Source organism: Parus major, chromosome 17 (genome assembly GCF_001522545.3).
Source record: "Parus major isolate Abel chromosome 17, Parus_major1.1, whole genome shotgun sequence".
Taxonomy (NCBI): domain Eukaryota; kingdom Metazoa; phylum Chordata; class Aves; order Passeriformes; family Paridae; genus Parus; species Parus major.
The window spans coordinates 3,634,564-3,655,712 of record NC_031785.1 but is presented as its reverse complement, the minus strand read 5'-3'; the positions used below and the strand labels follow the sequence as shown (position 1 = coordinate 3,655,712).

The 21,149-nt window shown below is 53.1% G+C and overlaps 2 protein-coding genes across 7 annotated transcripts in view; both read right to left on the bottom strand.

The window, feature by feature from the left end:
- Positions 1-2,002, bottom strand: part of SARDH (sarcosine dehydrogenase) — a 23,336-nt gene extending 21,334 nt beyond the window's left edge. Inside the window, exons 1-3 of one of the 2 annotated variants that reach the window (XM_015644632.3) lie at positions 1,565-2,002; positions 1,387-1,493; positions 430-727 (exon numbers count right to left, since the gene is read on the bottom strand). In XM_015644632.3, coding sequence (XP_015500118.1) covers positions 430-721 — 292 coding nt within the window. In that variant the 5' untranslated portion in view covers positions 722-727; positions 1,387-1,493; positions 1,565-2,002. The remainder of the gene's footprint in view (positions 1-429; positions 728-1,386; positions 1,494-1,564) is intronic. The other variant, XM_015644633.3, reaches the window with a different exon arrangement.
- Positions 2,003-4,619: 2,617 nt separating this feature from the next.
- VAV2 (vav guanine nucleotide exchange factor 2) overlaps positions 4,620-21,149 on the bottom strand; it is a 121,857-nt gene continuing 105,327 nt past the window's right edge. For 2 of the 5 annotated variants that reach the window (XM_015644637.2, XM_033518346.1), the window contains 18 exons: positions 20,710-20,778; positions 18,569-18,655; positions 17,671-17,756; positions 17,356-17,488; positions 16,674-16,688; positions 16,159-16,268; positions 15,349-15,450; positions 15,166-15,254; positions 14,406-14,422; positions 14,055-14,076; positions 12,801-12,928; positions 12,550-12,624; positions 11,950-12,002; positions 11,165-11,281; positions 10,961-11,048; positions 10,739-10,862; positions 7,697-7,851; positions 4,620-7,053 (listed from right to left, as the gene is read on the bottom strand). In XM_015644637.2, the coding sequence (XP_015500123.1) occupies positions 7,006-7,053; positions 7,697-7,851; positions 10,739-10,862; positions 10,961-11,048; positions 11,165-11,281; positions 11,950-12,002; positions 12,550-12,624; positions 12,801-12,928; positions 14,055-14,076; positions 14,406-14,422; positions 15,166-15,254; positions 15,349-15,450; positions 16,159-16,268; positions 16,674-16,688; positions 17,356-17,488; positions 17,671-17,756; positions 18,569-18,655; positions 20,710-20,778 (1,518 nt within the window). In that variant the 3' untranslated portion in view covers positions 4,620-7,005. Of the gene's footprint in view, positions 7,054-7,696; positions 7,852-9,780; positions 9,868-10,738; positions 10,863-10,960; positions 11,049-11,164; positions 11,282-11,949; positions 12,003-12,549; positions 12,625-12,800; positions 12,929-14,054; positions 14,077-14,405; positions 14,423-15,165; positions 15,255-15,348; positions 15,451-16,158; positions 16,269-16,673; positions 16,689-17,355; positions 17,489-17,670; positions 17,757-18,568; positions 18,656-20,709; positions 20,779-21,149 lie in introns of all 5 variants that reach the window. The other 3 variants (XM_033518347.1, XM_015644638.3, XM_015644634.3) reach the window with 2 other exon arrangements.

Genomic DNA, 21,149 nt, shown 5'->3' with positions numbered 1-21,149 from the left:
GTGTCCTGTGTCACCCTGCGGGGCTCGTGCTCCATCTCGTGGATTTGTGGGAATGCTACAAACCATCGCTTTCTGTTCTTTTCGCGTGTTAAATGAATGGGGGAAAGTGGATGGACCGCCAAAAGTGGAAAGAAAAAAAAAAAAGGTTATCTAGCCTGCCTCCCTGCCAAAGAAAAGTGGATTTAAAAAGTAGGGGGAGCTGTGGAAATAAAGTGTTTCCTTTTCCTGCAGCCACATGATTCTTGGGGGGGAAAAAAAAAGGAAATTTGGGACACGTCTAAAAAAAATGATGGGAGAAGGAAAGCCAGAAATTGTCAGCATTTACAGCCCAAGCTCTGGCCAATGGACCCATCCCCAACAGCACATCCCAACCCACCAGCATCCCTCTGGCCACCCGGGGCAGTGCCCAAAGCGTGCCCTGCCGCTCACCTGCCGTGTGCCAGGTGGTGCCCGACGTCAGGCGGTCCCTCTCCAGCAGCACCACGTCCCTGAGCCCCATTTTGGCCAGGTGATAGGTGGTCTGGCAGCCCAGGCTGCCCCCACCCACCACCACCACCTGTGCCGAGGCTGGCGGGGGCCGGCTGGGCTCGCAGGGACCCTCGGCCTGCAGCGTCCTCTGGTACGGGACGCTCTTCTTGGCCGTGGGGCCCGAGGAGCTGCTGAAGGGCCGGGGACTTCTCCAGGGGGCTGCTGCCCGCCAGGCACGGCTCATGTAGGACATCTCCACCTGCAAATCCCCAAATGGCCTGGCTGCATCCCTGGGCAGCTCCTCTGCTCGCCTCGCCGCCCATCGCTGGATGCTGCGCAGAGGGTGAGCCCTGGGGCACATCCCTGAGTTGGATGCTGGGATCCCTGTCCAGCAGGGAAATAAATGTGTGTGTGCTCCCAAACACCCTCCAGAGGCACCCCCTTAACAAAGGGGTTTGGGAATTCCCAGGGCACAGTGACCCTGTGCTTCCTCACCCCACTTTTTTTGCCCCCACGAGAGGAACACAGGAGGTGTTTGAGCACAGAGAAGGTGCCAGTTCTGCTCCTTATCTGAGGGTGGGGCAATCAATGGCTGCTGGGGGAGAAACGGGGACAGATCCTGCCTGTGGACACTGTGTGGGTCCTGGCTGAGGACACAGCCTGGGATTTGCTCCTGGAATAGATTTTGGGTGCACACGAGGAGCGTGGTGGGGCTGATACAGACCCCTCTACACAAACCACAACCATGGCCTGGGTCTGCCCTGGGGATCACCCCACTGAGACCCCCTGCGTGCTGCCACACAGCCACCAGAGCACCCACTGTCCCCCCACTGTCTCCTCACTGTCCCCCCAAGCTTCAGACTCCCACTCGGAATTCCTGTGACAGCCCATGGCACATTCCCACCAGGCACCACTCACCAGCAAGGCTCGCTCTGGGCTGGCTTTCCCTGCTGGGATGTTGTGGGGCCCCTGCCTTCCTCTGATGCTCTCCTTCTCCTCCTCCTCTTCCGTCCCCTTGGCCCCTGCTGCAAAAAACATTAACCAGCACTTGGAGGCGAGCGGAGCCAGCCTGAGCAGAGAGAAAAGAGGGACTCACCTCCCTTTGTCACCCTTCCCGTGGCTCTGCTGCTTCCCAAGCAAGACAAAACGTCCAGCAGAGTGGAGAAATTTAAAACAGGCAGGAAAACGCTGCTTTTCTCCCCGGCTTGGTGCCCAGCAGAGAACAAACAGCCCAGCTGGAGCCAGGGGGACTCGCAGCCTCCGGGGCTGGCTCAGTGCTGGCTGGAGCTGTCAGCTGAATGCCAGAGAGCAAACACGGGGAGGAAAGGCACCATCTGACCCTCCTGCTGCAGTTCCCATCAGCTCCAGTCACAGAACAGAGTTAAAATTTACACCTCTCCTAAGCCAGACCCGAGAGCTCAAAGTGAAGGTGGCAACACCAAAAAAGAAAATTAAAAAAAATGAATTAAATTTGTGTTGGGTATTAAAATAAGGGTTTGATTTAGATCTCTAAACCTGAAGGTTTGTTGTTCCTTCAGCTCAGGGCTCACCCTGGAATTAGGGCCTGTTTGGGCAGGACACAGAAGTTCTGCTGCAGGGCCTCGTGCTGGTATCTCAGGGCAGCACAAGCCAGGGTGGAGTCAGGGTTTGGCTGGTGGCTGGGAGGGATTGGGGTCCCAGCAGCATCATGGTCCCCCAGACAGCGTCACCCACCCCTGCAGAGCTCTGAGCAGCCATGGGATGATTTTTTGGGGGCCTTTAAGCATCCAGCTTAAGTGGAAATGCCTCTTTTCTGCTCCTCAGTACCCAAACCCTCTGCTCCTGCCTGCTGGACACCCTGTGGTACCCAGTGTGCATCCAAACTCCCCCAGTTTGGGAAAGGTTTGAACAGGAGCCGAGGGGTTCCCTTATTCCACCTTTAGCCCTTGTCTCCAGCAGCATTTTAACTCCTTCTCCCAAAGACAAAACAGGTTTCTCAGTTTTTCACAGAGAGCCCCAATTCATACAGGCTTCCCCATGGACTAAATTGCTCAGAATAACCACAGAGCTGCAAACAAGTCTAAACTCCTGTTTGCAGTGGGGTGTTTCTGTTTGACAGAACCATTTCATCAGCATTCCAAATTATAAATACGACCTTTGGCTTAGACCAGACCTACAATACACAATACAATACAAGCCCAAGTCCACTTCAGCAGCCTGAGTCCTTCACCAAGCTCGGGATGGACAGAGGGGGAAGTGGCAGCTCCTGCAGCCCCTCTGAGCCCTGATGTAACTCCAGAGCAGGAATGAGGGGGGTTATTTTTTGGGATGGTCAGTCCAGAGTGGAGGGAGTGTGCACAGTTCCATCTCCCCCTGTAATTTTTAAGTTAATTCTAAAATCGAGCAGCGCAGTGGTTCAGGCACCAGCTGGAGTTTTCTAGGTCACAGCAAACGTGGTTAATGCAGGGCTGAGCCAGCCAGGCGTGCTGCAGACTGTCAACATTTCCTCTGCCACCTCATCAGAGCTGTGGGCTCAGTCTGCCCCACAACCTCAGTCTGGGCTACACCAGCAGCACCTGACCCTGAACCAAAAGCACCCAGATCTCAGAGTCCTGCTGGGCAGAGCTGTCCTGAGCTCTCCTCTTGGCCACCCCCTGCCTCAGTTTCCCCAGCTGATGGTGCAGCCATTTGGACCCTGTTTTTGTGATGCCCCAGGCTGGGCTGGGTGAGCTCACCCCCAGAGGGGCACAGGGAGGTGGCCACGCTCTGGCTGGTGGCCACGGGGCTCAAGGGGCCAGGGGAGGTGGCTGTTCCACTGGGACAGAAGCTGCTGCTGGCACAGGGCAGCCAGCAAACACAGCCACCCCACGCCGTGTTTGCTCACGGGGGATTTTGTCAGCAGCTGCCCTTGCTGGGGGAAAAATCAGAGTAAGAAATAAGACCCCGTGCCTGGAGTGTCCCCCCAGTCCTGGGACAGGCCAGGGGCTGCACAGGGCTGGAGCCAGCTGTGCTGGCTGGAATTCATTCTCCTGTTAATGCCCCTGGAATGCTGTTCCTGCTCTGGTTACTGCACCTGGCCATGGCTGGGCAAGCTGGATCAATGCCCCATTTATTCCTGAGCTGGCAGACCCTGCATTGGAGCAAGCTCCAGGAGGAGATTTTGGCATGAAGCCGAGTGAAGCCACTGAGGAGGGATACACCTGCCAGCCCCAGCCACAGGAGTGATGTCCCCAGCCCTGGGCTGGCAGGGATGTCCCCAGAGGCAGGACAGAATGGGAAGGGATTTTTGCAGTGCCCAGCTCCTGGTTCCAGGCTCCAGTGCTGTGTTTGGTAGCCCAGCTGTGCCAGGGCCAGGCTGAAGCTCATCACCAGCAGGGGAGGGCCCAGACACCAAAACCTGCTATTCCATACCTGGTGAATGTTGCAGAGATTCCCTTGGACCGAAGAGCCACGAGGAAAGAGTTTATCCCAGGCAGGGTCAGCACCTGGACCAAAGCTTAACACTCAGCTGGGCAGCACCTTCCCAAACCAGCATCCAAAATTTAGTGCCCAGCCCACGTCCTGATTCTCCAAGTAAAACCCCTCTGCTCATTGCTACATCCCCTTCCAGCTGACCCTGGGAAAAGTGAAGCACTAGGGACTCCAAAGGTGAGAAAAATTAATGTTCCTAATTAAATGACACGGCAGGACATCACATCCCTGCTCGAGGGGAAGCCTCTTGAACACCTCAGGATTTTTAAGCACCTGTGCAACTTGTTTATTGCTCTGGAATATGCTGCTGCCTGCAGGGCCAGGTGGGATTCTGGAATATGATATTCAGGGGTGACTAAAAGCCATGGAAAATCAGCCTTTCTTTCACCCTGCAGGGGCTCAGCTTGGAAAAAGAGAGGATTCACAGGAAAGCTCCTGGATGGGACAACTGCACGAGTGGCAGCTGCTCCAGGAACGAGAGACAGGCACCCCAGGAGGGATCTACTCCAGATTTAGGAGGGGTAAAAACACTTCCTGTTCATGCCAGGAATGGGGAAGGGTCTGTCCTTGGGAGCAGCCGTCTTCCCCGGATGGGCAAAGCCCTGAGCCCCAGTGCAGCCAAGGGGGTTTTAGTGACAACGACCCTGACAGGACCCTGAACCCCCTGGCACATTAAAAACCATGGCTGGGAAAATAAAACCTATCAGCAAAATTACACTTTATTTTATTATTTTTTTTTTTCTGTTGGGGAATTTACTTTGATGAATTGTAACTTAAAAAGGCCTGGAAAAACCACATGCAGAAGGGTTTCTAAGTAGCAGCTAAAGTTTCTATTCCAGCATTACAAGCTATTCCAAATGATTTCCAAATTCCCAGCTATAAACTATTCCATTAAACAAACAGTTTTATCTTTAAACTCCCTCCACCCTACCCCAGTTAGTGCAGTGCAAAGGAAAAACCCAAAGGAATTTACATATTATTTTCCAACGTATCCCATTGCAATTCCAAATGACCTGCGAAGAATTAAAATAATACATACAATTTTCTCGCCATCATAAAAAAACCCAAACATTTCCCTTTCTTATTCACAGATATATTTGTGGCAAATGGCTGAATAATTACTTACAAACAGAACAATCTCTTTTTAACAAGTTTCTTACACCAGTAAACACAAGAGGGAGAGCTCTCTGGGGGAGGGGTTTTGGCAGGGCAGGCAGAGGGAGGGGGTCCCTTTGGGGTGTAAGGGACAGAGGTGCCCTGGTCCCTGGGACAGGGCTGTGCTCTCCCCAGATGATGCCCTTACAAAATTGGCCATGTTAAACAGGAGGGGCTGTAAGGCTTTAGGATCTGAGGCAGAACAGGAGCCAGCAGGAGTTTGTGTGTCCCACACACCCAGCACAGCCTCTGGAATGGGGATGGGACCCTCTGCTCTGCACAGGAGCAGGGAATTGTCAGCTCCCTGCTGGCTGCTCCCCTGGAGCTGAGCGTGGAGGGGCTGGCTGGGAGAGGATAGCACCAAACAGTACCTTGGGAATGCCCTGAGCCCCACGTTCCTGTCACCTCCCTGCTGCACCCCCCATGAGTGAGGGCACCCCCATAGCTCCAGGAGGAACAGGGAGCAAAGCAGGGTGGCTCTGGGCTGGCCACTGAGCACCAGCATGTAATTCCCAAGTTAGCATCATTTCCTTGCCCTTGAGAGATCCAAACTCTTCCGTTTCTTATCCCAAACGTGGTTCTTCTGCTCTGTTTGCAGAGCTCATGCCAGGGCAGCAGCACTGCTCACCCCCCCAGCACTGGCCTCTCCCAGACTTGCAGCAGGATCCCACACCAGGGACATGGTGCTGCACAGCAGGACCACCACAAATCCCAGGGGAACGATGTCAGGGCATGGAAACACCAGCTCAGAACGCCACGTGTTCAGGGAGGAAGCTCCTGGGGCTCAGATACAGGGGAGTTGTTCCCTATCACGCTCCCAGACATGGATTTTATTGTATTTGCACTTTGGGAAGGGCAGACTCAGACAGAGGGTGCTCAGGACACAGTGGAAATGTCACAACACATGGATCACCTTTACTTGACAGCAGCAGCAGGAACAGCCTGTGGGAGGAAGAGCAGGGGGCAACGCTGCCAGCCCCCAAAAGTGCACAGAGCTGGGAAGAGGAGATGCTTTCACAGCTCAGGGACAGGATTCAGGACTTGATTCTGTAAGCCCTTATTCAGGTGGGTTTGCCCTGAGCTCATGAGGTGGGATTTATCACAGCTGCAAGGAAAATCAGCCTGGTTCAGGACTGCCAGAAAGGAGAGGACAGACCCAGGGAGATCCTCTGCAGGTACCTGGTGCCTTGGTGGCCCCTGAAAACCTTGTATGGAGCACATCTCCAGTCCTGCAATGCAGTGACACCTCCTGCTCAGCAGTGGGACCAGTCATCCCCCTGGGCACCCCCCTGCCAGCAGCAAGGCTGGTGGGACTGAGGTGACCGTAAAGAAAATGGGATTGCCAAAATGGCTCTCTCCCCTCCTGGCTGACCTGAAGGTCCACTTCCAGCCTACCTCTGAGGGTCAAAATGGTCACAAGCCTCTCCTCCTCCCAGGCCAGGTGTCCCCACCCTGCCCCTTGGCCTGGCCCATGGCTGCCAGGGCCACTGCCAAAATCCTGACCTGGATAAACCACCTGTGGCAGGGGGTCTGCATCGTCTCCTCGGGGCTCCCTCCCCTGGAACACCCCAAATTCTCACCCAGGCACAAAACCTTCAGCCTCACCCTTGCACCACCATCCCCACAGTGGCTTTTCAAAGCCCTTGACAGAAGAGGGGTGTGGGACCCACACCCCCGTGGGTGCCCCAGAGTCTCTGAGCTCTGTCCAAGCAGGGAGAGCGCGGCTCTCCCGGGGCTCCCCCGCAGCTGCTCCTCCAGCGCCATCCCACAGCCCATCAATCTTCTGTACACGGAATGGGGGCAGCCTGGACGGGTTGGGGTGCTGAGGGGCTGCAGGGGCAGTCCTGGGAGGTGTCCAGCACGGGGACAGTGCACTCGGGCTGCAGCCGCTGCCTCTGGGCGCTCGACGACTTCCAGCAAGCACGGCCGTGGTCACTGCACCCCCTCCTCCTCCACGTACGTCGAGGGAAACCAGCCCACCTGTGGGGGGACAGGAGAGGTGAGCTGGGCAAAGCCTCTTGGAGTGCAAGGATTTGGACAACCCAGGCGCAGGGTGGGGCTGTTGGGATGTCCTGTGCAGGGCCAGCAGCTGGACACCGTGATCCTTGTGGGGCCCTCCCAGCTCTGTGGTTTTATAAGAGAGCTCCTGTCCTGTCACCGGGATTGTTCCCCTGCCATGAAGTGCTGTTCCCAGTCCTGGATGTGCCAGATCCCAATGGTGTGAGCCATCACCCCAGTTTGGGATGGAGCTAACTCCCACCCATCACTTTGGACACATTGCTTGCAAGAGAAAAGGACAGGCAGAATCTGTCTCCGGGGCTACAAAATCTGTGGGATACTGTTTTTCCCAGGGTGCTGAGCCTCCCCCTGCAGAGCCAGCATACATCCCCCATGGGCAGGTTTAGGGAAGACCAGAGCCTTCCACCACGTGCTCCCATCCACCTGTGAGCCCTGGATATCAGTGTCACAAAGCACCAAAGCACAGGGGTGGTTCTCAGGAGGTGACAGCCCACCCAGAACCTGGGAAAGAGCGAGAGGGCGTGGGACACACACCCTTCCCTTTGCCAGCAGAGAGGATATCCCACTGCAGGAACAGGACAGGAGTTTCTCTGGATGCACTCACCCTTCCATTGGTTTCCCCCTTCCACCAGCCCTGGTCCCCTCCAATCCTGCTGTAGATCTTCACCACGTCCCCCTCCCGCAGCGACAGCTCTCGCATGTCCCGCGCCGCAAAGTTGTACCGTGCCACCGCTGTGCCTATGACCCGGGGGGTGAACACTGCCAGGGGACAAAGCACAGCGGGTCAGGAGCAGCCCCACGCTGGCTGAAGCCTGGGGAAAGCTTGGTGAGGTTCAACCTGGGTTTTCCAGCACGGCACTGAGAGCTGGAGGTGCTCAGATGGAGCGGTGGCATCGCCTGAGCTGCTCGGCCCCGCACGGGGTTAAATTGGGTTCCTGCTGGGCTTTGAAGGGCTCTGCGGGCTTGGGAAGGACCTCTCTGCTAGACAGGGGCTTGGTGGGGATCACTGGGGTGAAGGGCACTTTTGTGAGGTGGTAAAAGAAAGGATTTCATAGGAATACACAACCATTAACAAAGAAATCATGGAAAAATCCTGTTCAGCTCTCAGTCTCAGGTCTGGCTGCCACACATCTCCCAGCATCTGATGGAACCACTCTGTAAATCAACTTGGATTTAAGCTACTTCAAAAACAGAGTTACTGGGAATGGATTCTCCTAGAGGTGTTCAGTGAATTCTGTGTGCTTTGCCATGAGGAGGAACCTAACCTGGAACCTCCCTGCTCCTGTCCCTGCCAGGGAGCTTGGTCCCATTAGAGACCAAATGGCAGCAAACCCTAACACCAACCAGCACCTTGGGATGAGGAGATGACCCCAGGAGCCATCCTGGGAGCTGACCCCAGCAGTACAGCCCCAGCCCTGAGGATCTCCATCACTTCAGGCAGGGAAGTGATCATCACATCACTCAGGGGAAGCACAAGGAGGGGGAGGCAGGGGCAGCACTCAGCATTCCTGCCCCAAGGTCTGGGCATGGGGAAAAACACTGGAGAACAACAGTGGAGGGATGGGATGGGTAGAGGAGGAGAAAACACATTTTCTCTGGAGTTCATAAACAAGAAATAAACACCCTGAGGGGTTGTTGTGTTTTACTCCCCTCTTTCTTCCAGGATTTCCAAGGGTTAATTTCAACTATAAAAGGGTACAAACCAAGGTTGAACGAAGTTTGAGGGAAAGCTTTGCCCAGGTTTTCAGCTCTTGGGGTGGAAGGAGATGAGGATGGCAATGGAGACAGTTTGGACACACAGTGTGAGATCACTGGAGGGTTCATCCATCCTGGCCAGGCAGCCAGGCTGGAGAATGGACAGAAATCATGGCAGCTTTGAGCTCCTTCATCAGGACTTGCTCAGAACCCCTTGCTACACAGATCACTCCCTGCAATACTTTCTGTGCAGTTAGAGAATCCCAAAATCCCAGATTTATGCTTGAAAAGTTAAGTGTTCTTCCCAAGCACGGCACTGAGGAAGGCACATGTGGCTTTGCTGGTTACTTTCTCTGTCCAGCCTAAAGGAGAGACTGAAAGATAAAAACTTCAATGGGAAGAAAATGTGGCAGGATTTTGCTGTGATCCTGTTGAGAGGGAGGATGAGCCTGGAAAGGCTGGGACAGCACTGCACTCTGTGCAGGGCCACTGAGCCCAAAACACAGCTGGCAGCACAGGTGTGGCCCTGTCCCCTCAGCAATGGGCTCTGAGCAGCCTCAGACAGCAGAGCTCAAACCCTGCAGGACACTGGGATGTTCTCCTGGAGGACCAGGACAGGGTGGGATGCTGATGCTCACTGGGTGAGACACATGGGATAAGGGGGTCGAGCTTGAAGTACATCATGAGATCCCAAAGTGCTACATCCACTTTTTTTTGTTATTGTTAATTTTAACCCCTTTTCTCAAACAGCAACAAGTCCATCTCCTCCCTGCCTCGATTTTGGGGAGAGGGGGGGAGTGCATTTTGCTGCCAACCAAGCCACAGTTAATTAACTTAATTAACTTAATTAAGTTATTTCCCAGGGCAGCACTGGGCACCCCCTGAACTGCCTGTGGGGATGGAGGGACAGGGGGGACCCTGCAGATCCCACTGGTGATGGCTTTCAAGCTGGAGATGGTGGCAGGTCTCTCCAGCAGGGAGAGGCACTGGTACCTGACCAGAAGGGACTGGAGGAGCTCTGAGAAGAAAAGTTGAGGCCCTGAGGACTGAGAAAAGAAAAGTTGTAGGAAGCGCAGGAGGCTGCAAAGAGGTTAGAGAGAAACAGAAAGAGGCAGAACACACATTAAAAAGGAAATTAAAATAAAATATTATAAGGCACAATGCTTTAAAAGCTGATGGAGGCATACAGGGCAAAGCATGCAGAGGGTCTTGTGCAGGGGCTCGGAGCTGGGACAGCTGAGATAAGGTCTGGCCACAGCCCCACAGCCATTAGGGGCTCAAAATTCATCCTGGGGTTATATTTAATGCAGGAAGATATTTAACCAACTTTTAAAACCCATCTTCCTTTGGTATTCTTTTCTAAATATAGCATGGAGAAAAATATTTAGAAGTTATTATTCCCCACAAAGCAGTTAGTTCTGCACTCAGGCTTTTGGACAAAACATCTTGCATTATTGCACCTTTTTCATCCCATTTATTTTGATTTTTCCTTTTTTTTTTTTTTCTCTTTTAGACACAGACTTACCCTTTCACCCATCACCTCCATTAAAGGAGTCCCACTGGGATTCAAACCACCACAAGTCACACTGGAAGCGGGTCCATTAAAACACAAAAATCCCACGTGGATGGGAAAGACAGGATAAATCCCACAAAGTGAACATCACAGCCCTGCTCCCAGCCAGAGGGTGGGCAAACCACAGGGTGAAAAACCTCAGGAGGGGAACCAGCCCATCCCAGCAGAAACTGTCCCTTCAGAGAGCAGCAGATCCAGCTCTGCCAGATCCCCCTGATCTCTGGTGAGGCTCAGCCTGAAAATGCCGCCAGCCCTGAAGAACTTCTCTGCAAACTGAGGAGCTCAAGCCCTGCAGTGAAGCTGTAAATCCCTTCATCCCCTGCTCCTGCAGCTGGCTGGAAGGGGCAGGTTTTGCAGGACAGCCAAGCTGGGTGTTACCTGGGGAGCGGGTGAAGGTCCTGGAGGTAGAGCGCTCCCGGGATTTGTAGGGATACTTCAGGGTCGTGTCCAGCTGCTTGAAGCTCTCCTTCAGCGAGTGGCTCTGGTAGTACTCAACCAGCTCCTGGGAAGGAAGGAAGGAAGGAGAGGCACCTGGCTGTCTCTGCCACCCCCTGCACAGCTTGCAGAGAGAGAGAGCTACCAGGAGGGGAGAAAACCCACCAGCAAGCTTTCGAACTTCTTGGCTTCTGTGATGTGAATCCAGTTGTCCTTCTCCACCACCTTGATGTGCTTCACCTCCTCGTTGAACCTGCCAACGACAGAAAAGACACTCAAAAAAACCACAGCCAGCTGCTCCAGCCCTGGCTCGTCCTCTGTGAGTGAGGAATACTGAATTCTTCAATTCCTAAATGGGGAATTACTCACTTAATACTGATGGCAAAGCGCTCGGCCTCAGCCGGCCGCTCCCGGATCAGGTAGGTGCCGCTGACGTGAGATTTGAGCAGGTTGTCTGTCTGATGCCTCTCCATGTTCCCTGCAAACCTGAGCCCAGAGGTTAATTAGTTCATTTAATTCATTAAAATAAACTCAGATCTTTAAACAGGCATGTTTTGGACAAAAAGAGACATCTTTTTTAAAGGCGTGAAGGTTGGAGGTGCAGAAACATCAGAAATATCCTGAGCAGGAAAGAAAGTGCCCTGAGATACACAAGAAGCTGCTGAGCCACTGAACCACACAGAGGGTGGCCTCTTCCCTTTGAAGCACCTGACACCTGGAAAAACTCACTAACTGGGAATCAGCCTCCAGGTTAATGAGGCCTCAGCAAGAGCTGGAGAGCAGGGATAATTGATATCCATCAATTTGTAAACCTGGCTGGAGCTGGAGAGAAGGAGCAGCAGGTAAGCCAAGCACAGCCTCTCCTGCCAAAGCAGGAGTTGCCTCCTTCCTCCAACAATCATTTTCCAGGCACAGAAAATGGGAAGAGAAACCAGCATCTCTCTTTTTGCCTCTGACCCTCTCCATCAGTGAAGAAATCCCCACAGCTGCTGCCAAGGCTTTCAACCCCCAGACACCACCGTGGCAGCTGCTCCACAGCCACGTTTCTGGGATGCAGAGCACTGCTGGCCTGCATTTGGAATTCCTTACTGGAGTGGATTCCTGAGCAAGTAGCAAGCAAAAGGCAAGGCTGGTGTCTGTTCCTGCCCACTCACCACGGGTACGCTGTGTAGTCGATCTCCCGCGAGGGCGGCCGGCTGTTGGGGGGCTGCAAATTGAGAATTGCTCATTAGTGACCAGGCAGCAGCTCCTCAGGCTGTGGATCACGGGTGGGATGCTCCTCTCCATGGGAGCTTTCCCTCTGCCAAGCCATCCCTTGATTCTGGGCTCAGGCAGCGGAGGGCAGTGTTGTAGCTGAGCATTTCCCTCTCAGCTCCCAGCTGGGATGAGCAGACTGTGTTTGTTCATTTACCTGAGTGGTTTTTAATTGGGAAGCAGCTGACAACATTACAGCAAGCAGCTAAAAGCAATTAAAATAAACCAAATGAAGTTTTCCTGCACCATGCTCCCGAGGCAGCCCTGCAGAGAAGGAACAGAGCTGGAGCTGACCACACCAACCCAGCCTTGGGAACGGGGCTGGGACCACCCTGCCCTGACACCTGCACCCATGGGAGAGGGATCCACCTCCCCCAAGAGCCAGAGGCCTCACTGGAGGTCCAGGGAAGGACTGAGGTCTTGAGGAGGCTGAGAAGAGTGACAGGAACAACCCCCCCAACTGCACCCACCTCCAGCTCCATCTCCTCTCTGGCACTTACCCTAGCATCCACGGGGCAGGGTTTCACTGAGGAGCTGGGGAAATAACCTGACTTCTTCGTCTGGAGTAGCCTCCCCTGCAAAGCCAAGCTGGGCATCAGACTGGGAGCACTGGTGGCACTGTGCAGGGCTGGGGACAGGCCCCAGACTGCCTCCCAACCCCTGTGCCAGGAATGACCACAAATAAAAGGGAGAAGGCAGAAGTTGCTGGTTTAAAAGTTTCCAGGAGTTTCCCAGGAGGAATTGCTCTCACCTCCCACCACGGTGAGTCGGGGTCCCCCCTCAGCAGCTCGATCACATCCCCAATTTGAAAGGTCAGCACTGGCTTCCCAGGAGGGGCTGGGTTTCCATGGTAATTCTGAACTGCCACCATTTTAGGACCTGGCAGAGAGGCAAAACAGTTTCACAACCTTGTCCCTGCTGAAAAAAACCCAAACAAAACCACCCCTCCTGAAGTTACTCCTTATCCCCTGACACGGCACAGCAGGCAGGATTTAGGGGCAGGAAACATGAAAGCAGAAAGGAATGGTGTCCACAGTGAATGTTCTTGGCTCCTGCAGTTACATGCATGATTGAGTTCTCTGAGCAAAAATAAACCCTGAAGGACCCAGCCAAGCTGAAGCTCCAGCTCCCAGCCCTGCAGCTGGACTCCCCAGGGCAGAGGAGCTCTTGCCAGGCAATGCCTGGCCAGCACCAAGCCCTGCCAGGCTCAGCAGTGACACTGCAATTGCAAAAGGGACCAGTGAACCACTGAATATCAGCTGGACCTGGGACTCAAACAGCCCTGAAGCTCTCAGTCAAAGTCCATTTGTCTTGCCAACACGTTAAATGAACATCCCCCACAGCACCAAACCCACAGTGTTTATCCTTAAAATGCCTCCCCACCTCTGCCTCTCCCCTCCCAGCAAGAGCACTCTGTGCTTGTTTTGTTGTGTTTGGTTTTTTTTTAACCACAAATTTGATTCAGGTTTCTTTTTGCCAGGCTTGGCTTTCTTTCCATCAGAAACAGCACAAAAACAAATTGTTCCTCTCCTTTGAGCCAGAGCAGGGGCAGGGCAGCCCCCGAGCTCTGTCCAGGCGAGTTTTGAACACAGGAAGGTAAAAGTTACTGCAGTAACCTTTGTTGACTGATGGCCCATCAGAGACCCTGAGCACAGTGGACATGCCAGCAGGAGGATGCTCCCCATCAGCAACAAATCTCCCTGCCAGAACATGCCTGGGCTGCCCTGAAGCTTGGTTTGGTGCCAGGACGTTGTGCCAGGCTCTCCTTGGTCAGCAGTGCAATGGGCAGAAGCTTTCCTGGCCCAGCAGGAATTGTGTGGCAGCAGGGACAGGAGAGCCCCCAGTGCCCCTTTGCTGCCCACGAGGGTGCACAGCACCTTTCTGCAGGTACCAAAGCTCTTTCCTGCTTTTGGAAGGAGCCTCCCCCTCCCACACACACTCAGTGTTGGTGATTCCTGCAGCCACAACCTGTCCCTGCCCTCCTGTCACACAGCAATGCCCTTACCAGGTCCTGCACCCAGTGAATCCTGCAAAGAAAGAGGAAAAAGACTCAGTGAGGAGACATCAGCGTCAGTTCTCCCTGCAAGCACCCACCTGATGCCACTGGGATGAGAAAACCTCTCCCCAAATCTCCCTGGTCCCCCCCAGCCCACGGTGCTCACCCCAGGTGGGTGCTGGCACCTCCTGAGGGCTCTGGTGCTGCTCCAGCTGAGCCAGTTTTTGGCCACTGGCCCCCAGTCCTGTCCCACAGGTTGCTGGGACCCCTTCTGAGGCCAGAGCTGGATCTTCCCAGGAGCTGCCCACACCCAGACTGAACAAGGACACAGGGGGTGAGGAAAAGGCCCAAACCACGTACCTGGTCTGCTGAAGAACCTGCATGAGAAACGGTGGGACAAGGGGTTAATTTAACAGGCAACAAACCCCATTTTCTGTTTCTCCCCATGCCCTGAGTATCAACACACCAGTGTCAGGGTGTGAACTCGATGCAGGGAGCCCACAGGCAGAGGTGGGGTCACTTGAGTAATTTCTCTGCTCCAGGAAGGCAAGATCTGGGGAGGGACTACAGCCAGGCAGGGGCATTTCCTCACTGCCACAGAATTCTGCACTTTTGTTTCTTCCTCCCTCCAGCCCCTGCTCAAAACCTCTCCAAAGCCACCCTGTGACACCTCCTGGAGCATCACCAGATTCTGCCCTGGGTGAGCACAGGTGAGTCCCAGCTTTGCCCAGTTTAGACCAAAAACACAAATTGTTGTACTTTGAGACATTTGGGGTCCAGAGAGGAGCCCTCTCCTCATCAGAAATGTTCTCCCTGCTGTACACCCTCCTGCTTTCACTGTTAAAATGATGAAGAACTGATCATCTCTCTCCAATGCCCACCCACTGCACAGAGCTGCTGTGACCCTCTGCCATCCCTGGGATGCAGCTCTTTGTTGTGGGGAGTTTTGGCTGCTTTGTTTGTATTTTAAACCACCAGCCAATGTGAATTACAGCCTTGGCACATGGGTGGGAGCATTGCATTTTGTATTTTTTTATGTATTAACAAACATCAGTGCTTTACAGGGTGAATTTCTCAGATCACTCACGTGCAGCAATGAGCTGCTCATGAAATAACTCACCCATCTTGCAGGGAGGAATAATCTCCAAGCACTCCTTGTGAGCACCTGCCCCACATTTGGGACAAAGATAGCCCTGGTAGAAGGTTCCTCTGTGCCAAAAGGAAAAAGAAATTCAGAAAATCCTAATCCAGCCCCAGCTTTTTCCATGTTTTACTGCAGAACAGCAGGAAGGTTGCAGCTCACCTCAGGAACATCCTGCAGGCTTTGCAGTTGGTTGTCTTCTCAAATGTGTACATCTGGAAGTTGTGGTGATTTGCATTGGCTTTCTCTGGCTTTATGTTGGACCTGAAGGAAAGGACCTGGGGGTTACCAGCCTGTCCCCACAGGACCCTTGGCATCTCAGTCCCACTGGACACCACAGGGACAGACACAAAATCCAGTGTGAGAGATCAGGGCTCGGCTGTGGAGAGGGGATTTTGCCCATTTCTTTCCCCTGGGATAGGAGTCATGGATTTGGCCTGAGTCAATCCCCATCCCAAGCCTTGCTCTGCTCAGGACCAGGTCCTGCAGCACCACCCTCCCTCCTCATCCTCCTCCTGCTCCAGCCTGGTGCTTCCTGTGGCCCAGCCATGGGTGAGATGTCCTTGCAGAGAATCACAGAAAGGTTTGGGTTGGAAGGGACATTTAAAAACACCTTCCACTATCTCAGGTTGCTCCAATTCCCATCCAGCCTGGCCTGGAACACTTCCAGGGATGGGGCAGCCACAGCTCCCCTGGGCACCCCGTGCCAGGGCCTGCCCACCCTCACAGGGAGGATAACTGATTTTATCTCAATTTCAGAGGTAAAATCCAGTTTCAGAGATGCTCTGGTGGGGAGGCTGAGAGAACAGCTCCAAGCTCCCTTTTCACAGGGACTCATCCAGCACGCCCACACGAGCTCCCCCATCTCAGGTTTTGCCAGCAGAGTTCCTCTTCAGTGACCTGATGGCCCAAGACACTTTTCACCCACACCTGCCAACTGCACCCAGGGCTAGAGCAGCCACTCATGCTCACATGGCCATTTCAAACTGCTCCATCCACTTCCTCTTCATCTCCTCTGTCTTGCAGAAGAACTGGAAGCCCTGTTTTCCCTGGAGGTGGATCAGGTAGAAGCCGTATGACCACTGCAAGAGAAAAGAGAGCTGCTCTCCCAGCAGAACACACCACACTTCCACTCACACCCCCCAGCCACCGCTCTGAGTGCCTGTCCCTGCCCCTTCTGCTGAACCATGGCCAGGGAACAGCGGGGGAGGAGGAAGGAGAGCCCCCTGTTCCCCTAACACACCCCAGTTAACGGTGCCTGAAGCCCCCTGGTGCTGTGCACTTGGATCAAACAGCATTTCAGGGTGGCAGATGAGAGAACCCAGATTCTTCTGCTCCACTGGATCCTGCCCAGCCATTCTGTCTGTGGCTGACAGCAAGTGACAGCCCAGGAGGAACATCTGACCTGCCCACTGCACATATGCTCAGCCTGTCTGCTCACCACACTGCACACAAACACACCACAGCCAAGGGGGTGCTCTGCTTACCATTTTTCCGTGGGACTAGAAAGCATAGGAGAGCAAAGTGGAAATAGATTTCATTAAAACACAAAGCCAGCAGCATTCCCTCAGCAGCCAAGTGGCAAAACTGGTTATTCTCCCTCCAGTGTCCCCTATCCCATCTGCACCACAGCTCTTCCCATGGCATGGAGCTGGGTTAAGCTAAGGAGGCTCTGCTAAAGCAAGAGCTGGGAGGTTTTTCCTCCATGGCTGCAGAGTGAGCATCAAACCACAGGAAAATTATGTCCCTTCAGTGCTTTGAGTGCCAATTTTGGCAGCCTGGTGTGCAAAGCTGCCTTTCCAGGCTCCTCCACCCTGCAGCTTGCGGGAGAAAGAACATCCTGGACCTTCCCTCCCTCCCTCCCTCCCTCCCTGCCCTCTCCTCCTGCCCATCTGATGTTTGCAGCCTGACACTGGGCCAGAAAGCACAGAGCAGCTTCCTCCCTCCTAATTCCAACCATCCCAGCCTTCTCAGGGCTGTTCTGCCAGGACCCAGGTCAAGGATCCAGCCCATCCCCACATTAATAAACATTTTCCAACACTCTTTAAGGCAGCCCTGAAAGCTGAGCATTTATTTTCCAGCTTTTTTCTATTTTAAAAGGCTAATGGGAACATACTACTCTGAAACAGCTCCAAAATGCTCTCCAGAGCTAATCCTTGGTCTACCTACCTTCTTAATGTCCTTGTTGTTCATGGGGTCATCAGTCATTTTGTGGAAGAGCAGCTCAATAATTTCCTTTAACTCATAATTGTATCCTTTCCTCTTGCAGACGATCACCACTTTATCGAATAAAAATAAATACCTGCCCAAAGTGAGCAAATGAACAAGCAACCCATTAAAAAAAATCCAAGGGGAAGGATTTGGAAAGCTCTGAGGAGCTCCCCAGCTGGGTTATGTCAGTGAAATTCCAGGCAGTAATTAAATAAATGAGCTCAAGGGGAATGATTACAGGAGGGCACGTTGAGTTTGGGGCTGTTCACTCACCTGTCCTGCTTGGTGTGGTTCACTATGGAGCGCACCTTCAGCTCCCCATCGATCTTTGGCCTCCCAAACTCCTCCAGCTTCACTTGCTGCAGGAAGCAAAGCAGGGCTCAGACACACAGGCAGCTCTGGAATGATGCTCTGGGCAGCTGGAAACCCAGAGCAGTCTGGATTTCACCTCCCCAGCCCTGTCTGAGGCTGCCAAAGCTCACCAAGGGCATGGAGGATGCTCCAAGGAGAGCCTGGACATCCAAACCCCTGGAGCTCCAGCACTGCCACCCCAGGGCAAAGCTCAGCAGTCAAAGCACTTTTGCAAACCCTTCCCCACCTCCAATAAGCTGTTCTTCAGAGGTTTCCACAATAATGAAGGATGCTGTCTCTTTTAAAAGTTTATAATTTCCAAATGAAGCCCCCAGACCCAGCACCCCTCCAGGTCTGCACAGCAACAGGGCCGAGTGTTTGACACCTCTGGAGTTTGGAGGATGAGTTTTCCTTAAAATACCTGGTTGAGATTTTTGGGGATTCAGTGCCTTTTTTACCTGAGCCTTTTTCCTCCCCTTTCAATTAACCTCTGTCCTCTCAAAAGCAAAAGAAACCCTCTTTTTATATCGAAGCCAGATAGGCAGCTTGGGGAATTTTTGTGTCCTCCCCACACCAATAATGTGAGAAAAAGCTGGAGAAACATTTTTAGGGTAACACCAAAAAGAGAAGCCACCCTCCATCCCAGCCAAAGCAGCTTTGTGATGAAGCATCCACCTCTGGACCATCAGCAAAACATGAGAGTGTCTGAACACACAGGGATCTTTCAGCACATCAGGATAAGTAGTAATTGCCAAAAAAACCCCCAAATCTGTTAATAACAATCAAATTAAACTGGGTTCAAGAGGATTTTCCAACTTACCAGGTTTTCTATAGAGCTCTGAAATTCACTTATTTTCTTCAAAGTCTCTTTGTCCCTCTTGACTTCATTGATGTACATGGCCAAGTCCTTAAAAAAAAGGGGTGAACAGGTATTTTTATTTCACCAGTATTTTACCCAGGATGTCTCCTGAATCCCTCAGGAGTCTGAGCAGCCTGGGCCAGGTGAGGCTGTTGGTGCTCACAGCACTGAGCTAGGCAGGTGCTGCAATGTTTTCCATTTCCCAGAAGATGGCAATGCACGAATCCAGCACAGCACGGTGATCCCAGAGCACAAATTTGTATCCATCAAAGAGAAGGAACCATCCCTTCCACTGGAACAACTTTCAGAGCAGATTTTCTGTGCCTGTTTGCTTCTTATCTGCCCCCTCCTTGACCTCAACAACAGCTCTTGTCAGCTTGGATTAAATCTGAGCTGGGAATTTTTAAGACATCCCCCCCGGGTCAGAGCTCGCTCAGCTCCCCAGCACAAGAAGGGTTAATCACAGCCCAAAATCACAGATCTACGTGACAATATTTGTAACATCACCAAGCCAGGGATAGCAGGTATGGTGATGAGAAATGACAGCCAAAAGCCTTCTGAAGGAGGGAAACACAATCCCAGGATCAACCAGACTGAAGTAACAACGTGCAAATGTTGGCTGTGGAATTTCACTGGGAGCTGCCTTTCCCCACCATCACTGGGAACTCAGTTCTGCATTCTCAGGCAGATGGTTGGTACCTGCACCAAAAAACCCCCACCACAAATGATTTTTTTGTATTTTTTTTGTGCAAAACCAACTCCTCAAGCTAAATAAATGGGAGCTGAATCCCTCTGGGAATGTCACTCCATCCCTGCAGAGCTCTCGCCCCAGACAGCAGCAATGTCTGCTGCCTGCCAGCACAGCAGACAGAAAGGCTGGACTTGTGATGAAAGACATCACTTGGAAGTTAAGCCTTGGTTTACAGATCAATTAAAACCTCACTGAATGGTTCCCAAAGCCCCCCGAGCCCAGTGTGGTCACAACTGCTCCCACACTCTCCTGGTGATGGGGAGTAGAAGAGAGAAACCTCCCTGATGGTTATCAACATCTTCCTGCAGCAAATGCTGAGTCTGCAGCAGAGCCAGAGCAAACCTACATTTATTTTTCAGCAGTGGTGCTGGGTGATGAGGCCACGAGCAGGGTTTAACTGCTGTCACCAGGTCCAGCGTTCAGCTGAGGCCACAGCAGCAGGCTGGGAATGCAACGTCCTTCAAACAACCTCAGCTCTACAGAGAGCCACACAGCAGCTCTGGATCCCTGGGCTGGCAGGGATAATGGCTGGAAAGGTCACCCAAATTATGTAAGTGCCTGGAAATGTAGCACCGTTACAAAAGCTGCAGCTCCGAGGTGGAAAACAAAGTGAGCACAGGGCTGAATCCTGAGGTGCTCTCCAGAGGAAAAACCTGGAGTTAATGAGCATCCTCCCATCAGCTTCTGCTGACACTGGATGTGGTGTGAATGTGTACGTGGGGAGACATTTCCTAGTCACAAAACATTTGGATGATTCTACAATTTGATTTTTTTTTTCGTTGCTGATGGTTTCCCTGAGATTCTGGGGGCTCTGGCTAAAAGTTGAAAAAAAACAACTTTAAGGAAAGCAAACTGTTGATGCCAAAAGTCACCAGTTGTCGAAACACATCTTCTCTTTAACAAAATAAAATAAAAATTGTGGATTAAAGGATTCCCACCCAGCACCTGGCTAACAGCACACAGGGAACGCTCCACACACGCAGGCTCCCATCACTGCCATCCTCCTGATACCTCTGGAGCTCCTCCAAATCCCTCCCAGCAAAAACAAAAGCCAGATCTGGCACAGCCTCTGCACACACAACAGCAATCAGGGAAAAGTTGTGACTTGTCAACAAACCCCAGCTGCCCCCGCAGCCTCGGAGGGGACAGCAGTGACAAGGATCTGCCGTGAGGCCATCACACCAAATGGCCACCAGTTCACACGGGTGTGGCCAAAAGGAGCAGACCTTGCCTTCCCTCAGGCTGTTCCTGGATGGCTTTTCCATCCAAAGTTTTGTTTTTCACAGAACAGAGGGATCCTGAGCTCTGCTGCACCCCAAACCCAGCACACCCCACTCTCAACCTCCTGTACCTGCATCGCCTCCAGAGCCTCCTTCAGCTGCTGCTTCTCTGGCCGGTCTGAGGAGTGGCTGAGCAGCTCCTGAAAAAGTAGAAATGAATATGAATAAAGAGTCTGGATGTGCTAGGAAAGATGCCCAGACCCTGCCTGCACCAGACAGGGTCTGCCTGGGTGTTGGCAGGGTGGTGACAGGGATGTCAGGGTGGCTGCAGGCATTCCAAGGGTGACAGCAGGGATGTCAGGGAGGTGGCAGGGATGCCTGGGTGACTGCAGGGATGCCTGGGAGGTGGCAGGGATGCCTGGGAGGTGGCAGGGATGCCAGGGATGCCTGGGTGACTGCAGGGATGCCAGGGAGGTGGCAGGGATGCCTGGGAGGTGGCAGGGATGCCTGGGAGGTGGCAGGGATGCCTGGGAGGTGGCAGGGATGCAGGGATGCAGGGATGCCCAGGCAG